At 44.8% G+C, this 18,753-nt stretch overlaps 1 protein-coding gene across 3 annotated transcripts in view; it reads right to left on the bottom strand.

Moving 5' to 3' along the window:
• LOC135369976 (uncharacterized) overlaps nucleotides 1–18,753 on the bottom strand; it is a 106,721-nt gene that overhangs the window by 47,419 nt on the left and 40,549 nt on the right. The window contains exon 1 of one of the 3 annotated variants that reach the window (XM_064603608.1): nucleotides 17,812–18,158. The exons of the other annotated variants lie outside the window; for them this stretch is intronic. Within the exon in view, the coding sequence (XP_064459678.1) occupies nucleotides 17,812–17,867 (56 nt within the window). The 5' untranslated portion in view covers nucleotides 17,868–18,158. Of the gene's footprint in view, nucleotides 1–17,811; nucleotides 18,159–18,753 lie in introns of those variants that run through there. 3 annotated transcript variants of the gene reach the window in all.

The raw sequence follows: 18,753 nt of genomic DNA, 5'->3' as shown, positions 1-18,753 counted from the left end.
GACACTTATTCAATTATAATAATTGTCACAAAAAGGTGTATACGCCCCGTGTGATAACGGCAGCATTCTGTACGCTCTCGGAAATAGACTTCACCGCACAGCACGTTGTCCGTCAACCACTGCCTCGAATGATAGGGTTATTGCTTCTGATTTCAAGGGAGAGCCGGGCGTACGCCTTTTTTGTACCAATTATCATATATCCAAACTACTACAAAAAGGCGTTCCTTCCTTCTCACTCTTCGCCTTCGCTATGCGGAGAAGCTGAGTTTTTTGTGTGGGAGAGATTTACTAGACGAGCTGAGTTTTAAGAGTGTATGAGTACACCACTCCTTCCTGTGTACACACTGGTTATAGTCAAGTTGCGTCGAGGTCTAGATCACGTATCGGGACGATAACATTTAATGTGCACTTTTCTTTTCTTATCACTATTTGACGTCGCTGCGTTTTACTGGACCTGCGCCAGTGAGATTACGCAGTTCGTGCCAGAACGAAAGCGAATATGAGTTCCCCAAACTCATTCGAACTCTAAAGACAGAACTTCACCACATAGCACGCTCTGCGCCAACCGTTGCAACGAATGATACGGTTATTGCTTCTGATTCGACGAAAGAGGGGGCGTACGCCTTTTTGTGTCAGTCTGTATACGTATATGATAATTGACACAAAACGTCGGACGCCTCCCTCTCTCTTGGAATCAGAAGCGATAACCCTATCATTCGTGGCAATGGTTGGCGCATAGCACGCTCCTAGCCAACCATCATCTCGAATGATATCGTTATCTGCCCTGATTTGTTGAAAACGGGAGGCGTACGCCTTTTTTGTGACAATTATGAACAGCATAAGTGTCACAAAAAAGGCGTACGCCTCCCCTTTCCAACAAATCAGGGCAGATAACGATATCATTCGAGATGATGGTTGCCTAAGCGCGTGCTATGCGGTGAAGTTCATTTCTAAGAGTGTATGCGGTTAAGTTCTCTTTTTAGAGTGCGGCAAGCAAATGTTTTTTTCGCTTTAATATACGCTCACGTGCGAATGACATTCAGTGTGAATGTCATTCGCTGGAAATGACATTGAACAACTGTGAAAGCGACTAAACCAAAACGAGATGCCCGGCACAAAACAGCGTTCCTTCCACGTGATCTTGTTTGCGCAAGACTCAAAACCGCCATAACAGTGACCCATAACGGGACCAGTCGGAATGTTTACCCCGTCCTTGACACGGCAGAAAAAAAAGGGGAGAGGGTGCAGAAGACGAGACGTCACGTGATGATGCCACACACACACACAGACAGACAGACATTATGTCACGTGACTGTTATGTTTTGGCGGCTATGTGTGGGCCCCAGGGCCGAGGAAGTCTGGAACGACCACAGAGAAGCCCGGAAATGTGGAACAGGAAGGCCTGGTGTGAGGGGGTCGTCTATACCGCCGGTGGGGGGGAAGAAGCTTGTTGTTTGTGATTCCGAGGAACGTCTGCCTATCTTGCCTGCTCCACATTCCACCAAGATTGCAACATGGCACGTGCCGGAGCGGAAGGCGCGCGTGCCACTGGATGTCGTTCCTCGTGCGTACGAAAATATTTTGTTCTGAAGGTAACAAAGCCGGGAAGGAAGTAGTCAGGGTATCAGTGATGGCCACTAACTACTTCTACAGTAGTTTAACTATAACTACTAACTACTTTGTGATTGAGTAGTTTAACTAGTAGTTCAACTACTTTTCAGGGGAGTAGTTAAAACTACTTTTTTAACTACTGCAATGTAGTTTAACTACATCTATAACTACTTAACGTTGTCCAGCAACACCAATCCCTTGTAGTGTTCCTGGACACCTAAATATGAATCGCAAGCACTAATAAACTTTGGCTCAAGCCATTGCTACGATCGTCAAATACAAAGCTTGCGGCGGGATTCTCTCTGTTCCTACGCGATAAACTAAGTTGCAGAATTATTTCACAGCAAATGAGGCTTCACTAGACAAGCATTAAAAGTGAAGATTTAGTACACATGCACGACACAATTGCTCTGCACCTCCGTTCTCATCAAACAAGTAGCTCAAGGTAAAAGTCGGAAGCCCAATCGTGCCGTAAAGCTTGCGGCAAAATCAGCAGTAGTTGGCGCCTTCAGTAACCTAACTACTGTAGTTAACTACTTAAAATAGTAGTTTAACTAGTAGTTGCCACTACATTTCTGCAAGTAGTTGATAACTACTTTTTAAGTACAATCAGGTAGTTTAACTAGTAGTTTAACTACATGTAGTTAACTACTGGCCATCACTGCAGGGTATACTGTTACGGTAACCACGAGTAAATGGTGTCGGAAAAAAGGAAAAGGGGTTATGTTGTCTCTCTCGACCCTGTTGGTACAGACTGACGTTTTTCGTTCGGAGGTAAACGGGACTAATTCCGAACGACGTAAGACATATGTGTTGGTTACACGTTCCTATATACCGTATTGGAATAGCCTCCTCACCAGATTGCACCCTACTGTGGAGTCAACGAGCATCTTGACATCAAGAAGTCTGTATTCCACACTGTGATTCCCCTCCTCAGGACCCTCGTGGAACACACATCCTTTTTAGAAGTCTGGTACGTGGCTAAAACCACCACACTAAGCGTGCTAATAAGGAAGGCTAATGGCTTCTAGTTCTAAGACACAGACCGCGTTGAATCCTTAATCGCTGTAGTGAGCCTTTCACAGCTGCAGCTTCGAATGAACCAGGAACAGAAATCTTATGGTCGAACCCGAGCCGAACCGATAACATTTTTGGTTCGACTGTAGGATGTTACACTCTTAAAAATGAACTTCACCACATAGCACGCTCCTAGCCAACCATCACCCCGAATGACAACGTTCTCGCTCTAGATTTGTTGAAAACGGGAGGAGGAGCCTATTTTGTGCCCATTATGCACGGCACAAAATAGGCTCCTCCTCCCGTTTTCAACAAATCAGGGGCGAGAACGTTGTCATTCGGGATGATGGTTGGCTAGGAGCGTGCTATGTGGTGAAGTTCATTTCTAAGAGTGTAGGTACTGCTAACTGTAGTCTAGACTGGGGTACACCCTTAAAAATAAACTTCACCACATAGCATGCAGCTAGCCAACCATTATCCCGAATCACATCGTTCTCTGCCCTGATTTGTTGAAAACGGGAGGCGTACGCCTTTTTTGTGACACTTATGCTGTTCATAATTGTCACAAAAAGGCGTACCGCTACCGTTTTCAACAAATCAGGGCAGATAACGATATAATTCGATATGACGGTTGGCTTGGAGCGTGCTATGCGGTGAAGTTCATTTTTAACAGTGTAGGCATCCATGAAGGCCAACCTCTCCACATTTTCCTTTTCATTTCTTTTTCTTTTTTTTTAACCGAATCACCAGATGCAGAAAGTAGAAAAGCCTTAACAAGATTTTTATTATTTGTTGTTGTTATTATTATTTTTTTGCCTTCGGACTTTGCTGTTCTGAGCCTACACTATGTGCTAATAGGAAGCAGAGATGTAGACGTACGAGCAAGGATATTTCGACAGGCTGCTACATCTATAGGCCATGAAACCTTCAAATAGCTTAAGTAGTGTGATACACTCACGATATTGTGTGTCTTCCTAACGTCATGAAGGCAATTTGATGGCGGCGAGGAGCGCAGGTAGCGTGGACGCCAGACTCCCAAAGCCATGCGCTCGTGTGTGGTGTGTGGAGCCTGTCTGGAGGTCACCACAGATTTCACAACCCCCCCCCCCCCCACACACACACATACGCCTAAAACACCCCCAAAAACTTATAGCACCCCCTCAACCCAAAAGAAACATGTCAAACGTACTAAAATAGCTCCAAAATAGGTAAAAAATGCCCTCCCCCACCAGTGACAATCGTGCCCCAATTCTTGGGTCTCACCACCAATCTCGCGCACGGGTGGGTTTGATGCAAAAAAAAAAAAAAACAGAAGGGGATCATTGTTATATACAATTACATCATAACAGCATAACGTCTCATTACGGACATGTGCCTAAAGCTGAAATAGCAAGTTCCACCCACCGTGAGGGGGTACACACGTAAAAAAAGGGGGTGTTGCCAAACATTTAGGGGTGTAGAGGGTCTGGATAAATCACTGCCCGCAACTTATTTCTTTTGCGTGACTACATTCCAAGTACATTCCATTACAAGTATTTGCGAAATTAATTATAAATAAATTGATAAGGACGCACGGCGATGTGACGCTGCAAAGGAACGCAGGCTAAAGGTTTCATTGTATAGTTATGCTTTCTCCGTGTAATGCTGCAAGGCCCTTGGAGCACCACAATATATAAATAAATAAAGGAATTGAATGATGGCAGTTGACGAAAAGGTACCAGTAGTGGGATGCGAGCTCTGTTGCTGCCTTCTCTTCAACTGCCATCATTCAATTAAAGTAAAGTAAAGTAAAGTAAAGTAAAGGAGCAGAGCAGAGTGCACCTAAAGACCTAAAGTTCGTTTTTTATGCATGACAGACTTCCGGGTGGAGTCACAGGTGGGTCACAGTTAGGACATTGTGAGGTTTGTCCTTCTATGGCTAATTGTCTCATCCTCTACCAGGCTAAAGGAACATCCTTTAGTTACATCACCGTGAAAATTATGTACCAATTACCCCGCATCCGGACTTTGGTTAATAATAAGGACGGACGGAAACGTCAACCTCATCAGCATGACAGAAACATAGAAAACAGAAATTTTGGCACCGTACCGCGGTTCATGCCACTCAACGGAACAGCCGCTTACATTGTAGACATTAAACTAAACGAAGCGCATTTTAACCTGACCAAGCTCATCAAACAACAAAAAAGTTCTCCGCGCGGAGCTACACTCTAAATCTTTTCACACCTTTAAAGGTGTAATAGCGTGCATGGCGCACACCTTTTTAGGTGTAATTTTGGTAACATCATAATGGAGCACGGTTTCGCACAAATTTTCTTTACTCGAGTGTTTTCTGTCCTCCAAAAATTCAGTCTTGCAACATCTCAACATTGTTCAACAGTATTGTAGACACTTGCGAGTGCTCGATGATCGATAGCGATGCATATATGGTTTAGCTCGTATCTACGATATCCAAGACATAATGAAAGCAAGATTTGCACTGACACTTGATCTTTAGTAATGCTTTCCGAATTTTGTAAAATATCATCCTGGAGATGCAATGTTACGCAACCAGATTGAATGTGCATAGCGCACACCTTTAAAGGTGTGAAAAAGTTTACAGTGCACTGGCAAGCCCTGCCATCTCACCTGAAATCACAGCAACAGCAGCAACAGCAGTCATGTCGTAAAGGCCACGGACGCTGTCTCGTAACCTCAACTTTTTCAGCACCGGGCTTCGAGTCCAAGAACTGCGCGATCTCCAACCCATAACTTAACGGCAGCATTCTGGAATGTTCCTGTTCCGCAGACGCGGGTACTGCTAGTCCCGTCGAAGGCTCGAGCAGAGCATAGTGAATGCACGAGGCCTTCCGCTGTCTCCGGGATGTTCCGATGCGACAAGGACACGTCTTCTAGGGTTCCGCGAGAGTGACAGCACTCATGGTCATCCGGTACACCGAGGACGGGTCTCGTCGAACAACTTGGCCACACAACACGTCTTCCGTGATCATATCAAAACACAAACTCTCGCGATCTTCACGCGTGCATCCAGGACAGGTCTTCCAGGAGTGCTCCACTGCAACTTCCTCACGAGCCAACTGACAATGTTCTGAGAGATGCAAGACAGAGGCAGTTTTTTTTTTCGCGAACGGTGACCTTGGCGTTCCCGCGGCAATGTATGCATGTACGCACGCACGGAGAGAGCGACCGGACGATCGTGTGTCAGGAGTCGGTCTGTGTGCCGACGCGGAAACGGCAGCATGAAGGGCGCTAGTGGAGCGAGGGCGGTCAGGCCACGCTGAGGCCCAGCAAGGCCTTCGCTCGGGTTCAACGACTGATATAGCAACCCATTTCTGACCACCGCTTTCGTGCATATACGTTCTGTCACTCGTCATTGTGTACTCGTAGATAATCCGCGTGCACATTGAATGCATATCTCAAAACGAGTTGTCGCTTTCAGGTGGGGAGAGAAGAGGACGATACCGCGTCAAAACGATTCGGGTCGTATAGGTTTGTGTTCAATGCGCTGCCGCTATCTCTGGTTGTCTCCGACTGTGTAATAAGTGACTGTTTTTCGGTACTTTGTACGTTACGTGAAACTTGTAAAGGAAGTGACGCGGTATCATGAAGTGTAGCTCTTATGTGTAACTACGCTACAGGTTCCAAGATCTGTAAGGCCACCGTCCACAGAGTTACTGAAGCTTATATCACATGCACCTCAGCGATATTTTTCTTATATATATATATTTTTTTTTTTTGTACGTGAGCGGGTTCTGATAGCGTTGTTTTTCAAAAAGGAAAGTAAGTGTTAACTTTTCTCTTGCTACGCGATCATCACAACTTCGCAAATCGGCGGCGTTTGATAACAGGAAGTTAAACTTAGTCACTCAGCAAACGCGTGAAGGAACCGAGAGTTACTTAATTACTTAGTGAATTACTTTATAATGTAATTGCGATGTAGTATACCTACCTCAGATGAGAGACCCTATCGTGTTGCCCTTTCCAAAATACATTTTAGCTTCCACATATTTACATCTTTACTTATTACTATTTTGCTTATCTTCCGCAAATTATAACTATGGATTATTCGATCTTTCACATCGAAAAAAATCAAATAATTGGTTTCTTGCAAAACACAACACTGCACACTAGTATACGAATACAGAGAGAAGCAATGTAAACGCAGTGACTATGTGAATGCATACTGCGGCGACTAGGGAAGGATACCAGCTATAGCATCACTCATCTTCCTCTGTAGTTTTCTCCTGCATCCTCACGTGGTGGCTGTGGTTGGTCACATCACTAGTGTCGTATGGACGTCTACTCCTGACACAGTGACTACCACTACTACTCGTTTGACTATGGCCACTTTAGAGTATGTGGATTAAAATACCAGGCAATGACGGGAATACATCATACGTCAGCAAACATGTTTTTCTCTCTGCCAGCGTCGCGAAGCAACTTTGACTATGAGCGGTGACGTGGAGAGATGAAGGAAGGAGTGAGAGAAGGAGGGGTTAGTGTGCGTCCTTGGCCGACTTTATGGGCAGCTGTGCCGACGTCCGTTCGGAAAACAGAGGGAAAGCTTTGGACAGCACATGATAGGGTTATCGCTTCTAATTCGAAAACAGAGGGGGGTGTACGCCTTTTTGTGACAATTTGGATATATGAAAATTGCCACAAAAAGGCGTACGCCTCCCTCTGTCTTCCAATCACAAGCGACTACCCTAGCATTCGTGGCAATGGTTGGCGCACAGTGTGTTATGCGGTGAAGTTCTGTTTTTAGAGTGTAGGATTCGATGCGAGGAGGCTATCTGATAACGAGTGCTGCCCTCAGGAAGGCTACCTTGTATTAATCTAGGGGGTCACTTCACCGTTTGAATTTTGTAGGAACTGCTGTTCCTTCGATAACAATACACACACGGTTGTCTAGTTGGCAGTCGTGATGTCGTTTTTGTGTTCTAACGTCGGTCTTTTTCTGTTGCTGCCCTCCATCACCAAGCACATGTACCAATGAAAGATGAAAGTCACTGAAAACGTTAGCCAGCTGTAGGACTCGAACCCACATCTTCTGGATTGTCTTCTAGTTGTTCCAGCCTCGGAACATCAGTTCTTTCATGTTCAACAGTTGCCGCCTGCGTCGATCCCGTCGTATGAATGTGTGTATGGGTGAGCAAAAATGTAAGAGTGAAAGGAGGATGAGTGACAGAGAGTGGCTGGTTTGTCCCTTCAGATGACGCACCCTGGAAGTCGCTGAGAAGGCGTGTTAGCTTAGCTCAATTGGTAGAGCCCTGGGCCGGCAATCCAGAAGATGTGGGTTCGAGTCCTACAGCTGTCTAACCTTTTCAGTGGCTTTCACCTTTCATCGTTAATTTCTTAGGCAACTTGAGGCCTTTTATGTATTTGTCCCTTCTATGTTGTCCCAGCCTCAGAACATCAGTTCTCTCATGTTCCACACGTACACTGTAAACTGGAAAACACCCTTATGGGTGTAAATGCCTTGTCTTATAACTGACACCTCTTTTTACATCATATGGTCTGGAACACCCTTTTTAGAGGGTGTATTCTGCGTAAAACACACTTTGAAAGGGTACTTTTCCTTGAAAATGCCTTCTTTTGCACCCTTATACACCCTTTTAGGAGGGTGTACAATTGTTAAACACCCTCCTAAAAGGGGGTATAAAGGGTGCAAAAGACGGCATTTTCAAGGAAAAGCACTCTTTGAAAGGGTGTTTCACAGAGAATGCACCCTCTAAAAAGTGTGTTCCAGACCATATGGTGTAAAAAGAGGTGTCACTTATAGGACAAGCCATTTACACCCATAAGGGTGTTTTTCAGTTTACAGTGTACCAACTACCCCGACTTATTCCGTTCCCTTCACCATGCACTTCGCCATTTCCATCTCGCAGGCAAGCGTCGAGCGTTCTCGTATACCTGAGCGACTGTTGCAACGTCGGCACGCCGGCGAGTTCGTTGACCCCGACGGTTGTGAAAGAGGAGGAGGAGGAGAAGCCTGCTCCAATGACACAATGCGCGCTCCGCTGCTAACGGGACTTGGGCCTCCGGCGGAAACGAGCGCTACCGGCGTTATGCTCCGTCGACGAGGACGTTAGCGGCCAACCTCCATTTAGGACATTATCCGACGGAGTCATTTAGTACAGGTTCACTGCGAATGAAGCTCGTGTGGAGTAGTTAGCCGAAGGCTTGGATCGCTTCGGATAAATCGGTGATGGAGAGCCGGGAATAATGTCCTTAAATATTGAGCTGACTTTCGGGTAACTTCGAGAATGAATTGAGGTAATATAATGTGTCTACAAATTTACTCCCCGTGCACTGAAGAATACGAGGCAGCAGATTGTGATTGGTTAAGACTTCTGGCAGAAGCCAAGTTTTAGAACGGCAAGCTACTTCGCCCCCCCCCTTTTTAGGAATAATTATTTTTTTGTTTTTATTTCCTTCCTTCTGTCCTTTCCTCGCTTTGGTCTCCACCTGTGTCTCCTATCTTACCCTTACCTATCTGTAAATAAACTTACCTGCTAGGATCAGAAAACAACAGCCATGAGGCGTACACCTTTTTTGTGACACTTATGCTGTTCATAATTGCACAAAAAAGGCGTACGCCTCCCGTTTTCAACAAGTCAGCGCAGATAACGCTATTATTCGAAATGATGGTTGGTTAGGAGCGTGCTATGCGGTGAAGTTCATTTTTAAGAGTGTACTCGGCTCGTTTTTATCAATTTTAAATCGAATTTAATGCAAGAAACGGCCCTTCTTAAAACAAATGGTGGTGGTGAACTTCACCGCATAGCACGCTCTTAGCCAACCACCAACCCGAACGACATCGTTCTGTCCCTTGATTGATTAAAAACGGGAAGCGTACGCCGTTTTGTGACATTTATGCAGTTGCGTTGTCACAAAAAGGCGTACGCCCTGCACTTTCCACAAATCTGGACTGATAACGGTGCCCTTTTGTGCGCAATGGTTCACTCTAAAAACTGAACTTCACCGCATAGCACGCTCTGCGCCAACCATTGCTACGAATGATAGGCTTATCGCATCTCATTCGAAGAGAGAGAGAAGGGCGTACGCCTTTTTGTGTCAATTTGGATACAAGTTAATTGACACAAAAAGGCGTACGCCTCCCTCTCTCCTGGAATCAGAAGCGATGTAACTCTATCATTCGTGGCAATGGTTGGCGTACAGTGTGCTGTGCGGTGAAGTTCAGTTTTTAGCGTGGTGGTCTTCACCGTGCTATGTGGTGAAGTCATGTTTTTCCGTCTTCCGTTACCAACTCGTACATTCCGAAATATTTCACACTCAATATCCGTCACGGATGTACCCAGGTGACGCAATACCGATTCCATCCGGGTCCGCGCGAGCTCAAGGAAAAACCGCGTCTCGAGAAAAGCTATCTCCGTCACAAAATGAACAACAAGTCGACAAAAAGAAAAATAAAGGCAACCACGATCTCCATTGAGACCTACTTGAAGCTCAGAAAAACGTTTTTTACGCGACATTTCCTCGAGAGCACCGCACTTTTTCGTCGGTTCTCAGTTGAACCCGGCCGTCCCGTCAACTAACGACCGCCTGAACGTAAACAGAAAAAAGTGGGTTAAGATGCTCCGCTCGACGTTCTTCTGGTACATTCTTTTTTTTTTTTGCCCTTGGCAGGTCGAGGGAAGGTCGACTATCATCGCCGAAAAAATTACGTAACTAGAGCGTCAGAGTGAAGCAGAACTAGTTGATGCCGTCTGCGTCTTCGTGCCTCAGTTTCCAGGTTCCCGGTATAGAAATGGAGAAATTAATTCGTGTGTTTCGAAAATCGCTCGGATACGCGTCTTGCAGCATAGGTTAGCGTAGATAAAAAAAAAAGAAGATTTGTTTCCTTTCCTCATATTGCAGTTCGGCAGTACATGGTATAACCAGTACAGCTAAGAACATTAAAATTTTCAACCAGCCCCCGTGGCATAGTGGCTACACTCTTAAAAACGAACTTCACCGCATAGCACGCGCCTATCCAACCATCATCTCGAGTGATATCGTTATCTGCCCTGATTTGTTGAAAACGGGAGGCGTACGCCTTTTTTGTGACAATTATGAACAGCATAAGTGTCACAAAAAGGCGTACGCCTCCCGTTTTCAACAAATCAGTGCAGATAACGGTATCACTCGAGATAATGGTTGGCTAGGAGCGTGCTATGCGGTGAAGTTCATTTTTAAGAGTGTAGGATAATCGCTTTCCACGCCGAGACTGCGAGGTGACGCGTGTTCGAATCCGTGCATCGGCTGCGCTGTGTCAGGATTTCCCGAGATTTTCCGGCAGATTCCCCCTGAAGTCGACCCAGGACGCACACTAAACCCCTGTCACCCACTCTTTCCTTCTGTCCCACTTCCGTCGCTCCACATCTGTACGCCGATCATAGCTACAGTTGCTTCGCGGCGCTAACCATAGAGTTTAAAACAAAACATTAAAACAAAAACATTAAAATATTAGTTTTTCTTTTCTTCCGCACTAACAGTACGAATAAACTGTTGGTACGAGTGATGTACGCCATATCTCTCTTTAAACCAACCTATACCACCTCTGCGAAAAGACCGAGGGAAGACAGACTGAGAGGTGTTACTGTAAAACGAAAATATATATATTTTTTTTTTTGTTTGTCCTTAGAGAAGCAGGTTCGAACCACTCTGTGTCTCTTGGATGAACGAGGCGCCCGGAGTCTCCGGTCATTGTCCGGTTAAGAATGACGTCGTTGTTGGCGTGGTCTGCTCGAAAGGTCATCCGTGTCTTCCGTCTTCACAGCACAGCGCGCGCACCGAGAAGAAGAGGAAATAACCTCGTCCTCTGACATTGAAACATCAACGCGGATCAAAACGTGCTTTTCGTGTCGCCGTTGTTACGGGCGGAAATAGTACACGACGGGTCAGAGGTCATTGTATCTTCGGGTTTCAAGGGCGCGAGTAATGAACGGGGGGGGACGTGTGTGCTCTGAAAGCGACGAGTCTCGGATAACTGTGCCCAGCCCCGACTAATGCGTACTCATATATCGACGGATGTGTCAGGAAGTGTACCTCACCACTAACGATTCTACCAGATTGCCTAGTGTACCAGACCTCTAAACCAGTTGGATGATACTCAAATTGCAAATGTCAAAATTGCTTGGTTCATATAGCGAATCCTCTTTTGTTTGCTCGATAGCTTTTGGGAATAGTAAGCCGACACCGTGGCTAACCTTTCCCTTCTTTTTTTTTGTTGTTACTTTGCATTAAACATATCCCCCCCCCCCCCCCCCCCAAGTTCACAAACGCTCTGCCCTAAAAGCAATTCTAAACTTTTTGGACCACCGTAAGACTTTCTCACGGTCCTCACTTTGAGGAAACTTATTACTCCATTTCACCACATTATCGCCAGCAATGGGGTAGAGTATCGCCTCTATCATAAACTCTCCGGTCATCATCATTAAAATAAAGTTGTGGTGGTTGTTGTACCAGATTGTACACCTATGCACCAAGAAATGCACAAAATGCTGTACGACGAAGAACAACAAATACATGTCGTGACGACGGGTGATGAAATTGAATAATGTACGAATGCATTAACAAATCTGCCGATTAATATTTCCATATGAAATATGCAGTCTACTGTATCTACGCAATAATATGCGGAGTACCGAACCCACGAACTTAATAATGTACCTGCTAATGAGCCTATGCATTAACTAACGCGTCGAATAATATACCCTTACAGAAAGAAATGTGCCCGCTGATGTACTTCCATACTATGCTGCAAACTTAATGAACGTACGCACCAGCGCGCCGTCTATTGCACCAGTAGACTAATTAATGTACCGATTACTGTACCCATACGCTAACTAATGTGCGCCTAGTTGTACCCATGCACTCGTAAGTGTGTCTAATAATGTACCTACAGGTTAACAAGTCGTCTACTAATGTACGTATGGGCTAACAAGTTGTACGCTAATTTAACTATACGCTAATAAGCGTGTCTACTAATATAGTTACACACTCTCAGTTAATGTGCCAGACTTTGCCTACAAACTAGCAAGCGTCTCTGTTACCTTTTACTACTACTTAATCGCTCTTTTAGTATTCAGTTGCTTCTACACTCTTAAAAATGAACTTCACCGCAGAGCACGCTCTTAGCCAACCATCATGTCGAATGATATCGTTATCTGCCCTGATTTGTTGAAAACGGGAGGCGTACGCCTTTTTTGTGACAATTATGAACAGCATAAGTGTCACAAAAATGGCGTACGCCCCCCGTTTTCAACAAATCAGGGCAGGTAACGATATCATTCGAGATGATGGTTGGCTAGGAGCATGCTCTGCGGTGAAGTTCATTTTTAAGAGTGTAGGATTCTTATGTGCAAGTATATATAGAGAGAGAAATACATGATGACGATGATATGGGGATGACTTGCAAGTATAGATCTCGCGCGCAGAATCGTTCAATACATATAAGCCGTGCAAACAGAAAAACAAACCTTATCTCTTCTATGGCAATATTGTCACGCAAATAGCTCAATGAGATACGAAATAGTAAAAAGTACGCCCATTCAATCGCCGCGTTACAATTCCAGCAAGATAAAACGCGATTATACACTCTTAAAAATGAACTTCACCGCATAGCACGCTCCTAGCCAACCATAATCTCGAATGATATAGTTATCTGCCTTGATTTGTTGAAAACGGGAGGCGTACGCCTTTTTTCTGACACTTATGCTGTTCATAATTGTCACAGAAAAGGCGTACGCCTCCCGTTTTCAACCACTCAGGGCAGATAACCATATCATTCGCAGTGATGGTTGGCAAGGAGTGTGCTATGCGGTGAAGTTCATTTTTAAGAGTGTAGCATTGGGAGGAGAAGTTCGGCAAAAGGAAAGAGGGAAAAAGTGTTCCGGCAATGTGCCTTCGCCACGCTACGAGGAAATGCCGCGGTGAAGTACGCTTTACAAGCCACGTTACTCGCAGCAGGAGTGTACACTGTCGTGAAAGCGCTGTGAATTGAAACGTGAATTGACGGTTGTTAAAAATACTTTCTCATTTCTTCTCACAGTTCGATAAAACTCCGCAAAAAGGTGAACACAATCGGCAGCAAACGCAGAAAAGCAAAGGAATTGATTTCATAAAAAAAAAAAAAAAAAAAAAAATTAGAGGCTGAAATCATGTATTACCGCCTTTGACCTAATGAACAACACGACTGGACTGCACTGACCTCTATCGGATTTGCAAAGGTAAGGCTAGGTTACTCTCGCCATTGTTCTAATGAAGCACAGCACAACGTGAAAGAAAAAGAAATAGAATAGCGTTTGTTCAACTCGTTGTAACGCTCCCAGATTTGATATTCTATGTCCTCTATCATTCGTTTTTTAGAAGTTGTCAGTTGTTTGTGTATCACGTGCTTCTGGTGTACGAGTCTAGCCTACTGTGATCTAAATTTTATTTAATTGGGTCAGAAGAATCTGGCATATTTGCAAGTTGTGGAGCCGTTGTCTGCAACCTGCAAACAAGCCAGCTGGTCTAAGCAATTATAGGATAGTACACCTCTACCTAAATGAAGCGACACACTCGTGTCTGTCGGGTGTCGCTTCATTTAGGGATACTTGCAACCTGTCCGGTGTCTGCTACAACGTTACTCCTATGTTGATAAAAATAAAATATTACTATTATTATTATTAACATTGCATCACGTAAGTTGTCAAACGGAATAGTAAGCTATACACCGGCTGCACAGCAATTAAAGAAGCGCTCAATGGATTATTAGGCGATTAAATATATATATATATATATATATTATATGCGTCAACTACTCGTAGCACCACACTGCCCCCAGCCCAAAGATACCCACAATCCTGTGGGATGTGTACAAAATTGTTAGGTCCGTCGTCAGCCGGGAGGAATCAGCGCCGTGGACGTGTGGACACAGCGTCCACTCTTTGGTGTGGTATTCCCTTTTTAAAAAAAAGGGGAAAAAAAGTGTGGTATTCCCAAGGTCACGCTGAAGACTGGAAGGTAGTGGGTTCGAACCCTAACACCAGCTGTCTTTCTATAAAAATTCCGCGTGAGCGCCGTGCGTAGCAAATGTGGCTATGAGTGGGGGAGAGGAGGGGGGTAATATATTTATTAGACAAAAGGAAAAGAAAAAAAAAGAAAAAAAAAACACGCGGAAAGGTGAGCCATACGGGACGTCGGCTTGCTATTCCGCAACAAAAAGAACATTAATGAAGATGAAGAAAGAAGAATAAAATAAACAAAAAAGAAAAGAAAAGAACGAAGAAGAAAGAAAATAGGATTGAATAAAGTTGAAGAAACAAGAAGAATAAAATGAAAAGAAAAGAGTAGCGTACAGACAGATGGGGAAAGGATAGTAGGAAGGAGTAAGGGATAAGGGGGGGGTGAGTGCGCATCCTGGCCAGACTTCAGGGGGAACTGTGCAGACACTGGTCAAGAAAGTCTGCCTGAAAACCCACGGAAAAGCCTCAGAAAGCACAGCCGTTGGCGGGATTCTAACCCACCACCTAGCAGTCTTCAGCACGACCTTGGCTGCCACAAACAAGCTGATGCTAGCACACAGTTCCCCCTGAAGTCAGCCCAGGACGCATACTCCCCCCCCCCCACACACACACTGTCCTCTATCATTCCTTCTAGCTTCCCTCTCCTCAGCTGCCTAAATCTGTACACTGCTCACAGCCATAGTTGTTTCGTGGTGCTAACGAGGAATGAGAAAAAAAAAAAACATTATCCTACAGAGACATAAAGCAAGTTCTCCTGCCCGTTAAATGGGCGTGTCTCCACAGCGCATGCGTGATGACCCGCTTTCACTTGTCACTGCACTCATACATTGTCTTTGGAACGAGTCCTGCTGTGTCCCGACCTCGGTCAAAATGAGGAAGTTCTACAGACGAGATATTGAAAAGGACGCACCTACACACAGCCGCCTAGCAACAGTGAAAAGAAACCTGCCTCGGCAGATGGTCACATTATCCTATCAAGAATCTCAAGATTTCTCAAAGATGCTCGTTGTTGTGATCGTGAGTCTTGAGACGAGTGGGAGACATCAGAAAGAGTGACAAAAACAGTTCATCCTCATCGAGGGTATACGTTAACAGTATGTGGACATCCGAATAGTTATTAGAAAAGTGCTGGTTGGAGTCCCCCCCCAGACCGATGAGTTTTCGTCAAGTGTATAGGTCCTTATAGATATAGAACATATTTGCCAGATATTATCACATTACAGCAGCAAACCTGAAGCCAACCATTGTCAATAATGCCAGTTATAGCTGGCTGAGGTTTTTCTATTTCTTTTTTTCCCCAAGTTGAAACTGCGAGCAAAGGCAACAATACAGTATGCAGATAGGGGGGATGTGGGGACATGTTTATTGAGAGAGAGAAAAAAAAGGACCAAGCAAATAGGAGATAATTCTAATCTAATCTAGATTCTAGATAATCGGGAGATAATAATAACCCGATTCGGAAAGGCAGCAAATTTATCTATCTTGGTGTGTGAAGGTTTTTTTTTCAGTTTTCAGTAATCCGGGGTAGAGTACCGCTGAAACTCCCCAATCATCAATATAAAATAAAGTTTTTTGTTTTTAGCTTTTTTTTAATGAATTCTGCACACATACACCCTCCACAATAACTACACCGCTCCTGTTTCTTGTGTATACAGCCAAACTCCTTTACAACGAAACTCAGGGGACAGCAAAAAAAAAATCGCAGTAAAGGTATTTTCGTTAAAAAGGATGTCCATTATTGGACCTATAAGCTCCAGCGGGACCGCAAAAAAAAAATTGCTGTAGTGATATTTTCGTTAAAAAGGTGTTCGCTATAAAGGAGTTTGACTGTATTTTGATTGTATTAGGCCATTTTATGGTAATTACCGCCATTCCTTTTCTGTGCAGCTCTCCATGATGTGGCCCGCAAGGTCAATGCGATCCCCGCGATTCGATTTCAGTTTGAGGCCCCTGGTCTAATCGGTCCAGCGCAACACGAAACTCACGTCGATGTGATAGGTAAAGAAAAAGGTGCGAAAAGATAAGGCAGATTCAATACTGCCTTTGAGACTCGACTCCGTATCAGCCAACCACACGCGTTTGTTACATCGTCACGTGATATCATCGTCATTTCTTGAGATCTCTCGCTTCGGCTCGTTAAGTCATGTCTCTAATTTTGGCTAGACCCCCTAAGAGTGCATTGTACCAATAAAAATATGACCCATATAAGAATATGAGCTTCTGATATGCGATGCACTCCACTGGACCGATACTTTAATGGATATAGTTTCTATACTTGGATTACATTGCCAAACATGCAGTGTCCAAACTATGTACAAGCATAGTTATGCCGTATTATTAAACCAAGGATCTGCCATGAGCCCTAACAGCACGATGGGAGTTAGGGAATTGGGGAACACACTATATAGGGAACTGACGGGTGCAAAATGTTGGAATACTTCAATAACTTACTTGCAGTTACTCTAACCAAGTAGATGCAGTTACAATAAGAGAAAAATCAAGTCAGGTCCTCGAAGATCAAAACAACAATCGAAGATCTTCAGGTACAGCTCACGTCAACCTTAATAATAACACTGGAACAACAACAACAAAAAAATATAATCTCGTTCCCGAGCTCGACTAACAGCAACCCTTGGGGGCCATGAGGAAATCTGAACTGAACAAAATTATTCTGTTAGTTTAACGCAATGATTTTGTTCACTTCACATTCTTCCAGTGTCCCAAGGGTAGCTGTTGTCGCGTTCGGAAATGATGACCGAACTTTTTCCAGTGTTACTAATAAGGTTGACGGGGGCTGTACCTGAGGAAGCGTCGTTGCACCACGCGAAAGTTAATACTGCAAATAAATGTAGAAAGCTTCAGTGTCTCCTGTTTTTGAGTGTTGTTACTTCTGCAAAAAGTTGTAGCTAGTTACTTTTGTGCAAAAGTAACTAGTTACTCCAAAAAGTAACTGGATACAGTTACTTGTAACTTAGCTACAGGCTGACTTGAGTAGCGTAAGCTGCGTACATGTTTCGTCACAGGGCTACTCAAGGCACAGTCTGCCTCGGTACGGGTACTGAACATGTCACTTTAAGACCAATCATCTGACAAATACTCGATGCCATGACCATAAATAAGAAAGCGCATGCTAACATATCATGTGGGCAGGCGAAAAGGAAATGCTTACACGTGACGGATGGGGTCGTTGCCCTGTAGCAACGCCGCGGCCGCTGGGCTGGGCATCGCGACACTGCCGTCTTTCACTTCCCGCGTCGTCGTAGCACAGCGTCGGGCCACGCCGAAGACAAGCGCGACACTACATTACGCATCCTTGCACGGGATCAGTCACTCGCACGGTCTTCAAACTTTCTCTTTCGTACACTCCTCGGCGTTGCGTTGGACGACGTTAATGTCACCGCTTCCGCGTTCAGCGCTCACCACTACTCAAGGACGGAGCGTCTGCTATTAATTTCAGATTCCGCGATGAATGTTGTCACTGCGCCGGCGTTGCGTCAGGTGACGTTAACGTCACGTTGCCGATCGCAACACAGCTCTGCGATGTTCACTCGAAGCCGTCCTGAAAGATGGCGCTCTTTACGAGTACGTCTGCGAACTGTCGTCTGCTTTTACTTTCGCAGACGTGATTTCAAGCGCGCCCAAGAACTCGGCACCCTTTCTGGTTTCTACAGTGCGTTCCTTGGTGAGATAACACGTTCCACTTACCGAGTCAAACTGAAAACTCGTTTCCGAAGTCGTTATAAGGGGGCGCAGACTTCTGTTTTCTATATTTTTTTTTATCTTCGTGTACTTTCCCTGTTTGAAATATTTCCAGGTAGTTGCCCAACTTTCAACCGTTTTTACCCGTTCGCTGCCAGCGAAATATCGACGTCGTCAAACGAGTTGGCTGAAGCCGGCGAATATGGGTCAGTTGGACAAATTGTTCGCTGCACCGAAAAAAAGAAATCCACCAGCAGAAAGTTTTATGCACTTGCAGGGGCGAGTGTCGCTGCTTGCTGTCCAGGAATACCTTTTGCTTCGTTGCTTAGCAACCTTCCTCTTCGTATTCGGGTTATAAGATCAAGCGAAAGACATAAAGAAGTCAGTCCGACGAAGGTCCTCTTACGTTTCA

Source organism: Ornithodoros turicata, chromosome 10 (genome assembly GCF_037126465.1).
Source record: "Ornithodoros turicata isolate Travis chromosome 10, ASM3712646v1, whole genome shotgun sequence".
In the NCBI taxonomy this organism is placed as follows: Eukaryota; Metazoa; Arthropoda; class Arachnida; order Ixodida; family Argasidae; genus Ornithodoros; species Ornithodoros turicata.
The sequence above is the reverse complement of the archived record's forward strand: the minus strand, read 5'-3'. Positions and strand labels throughout refer to the sequence as shown.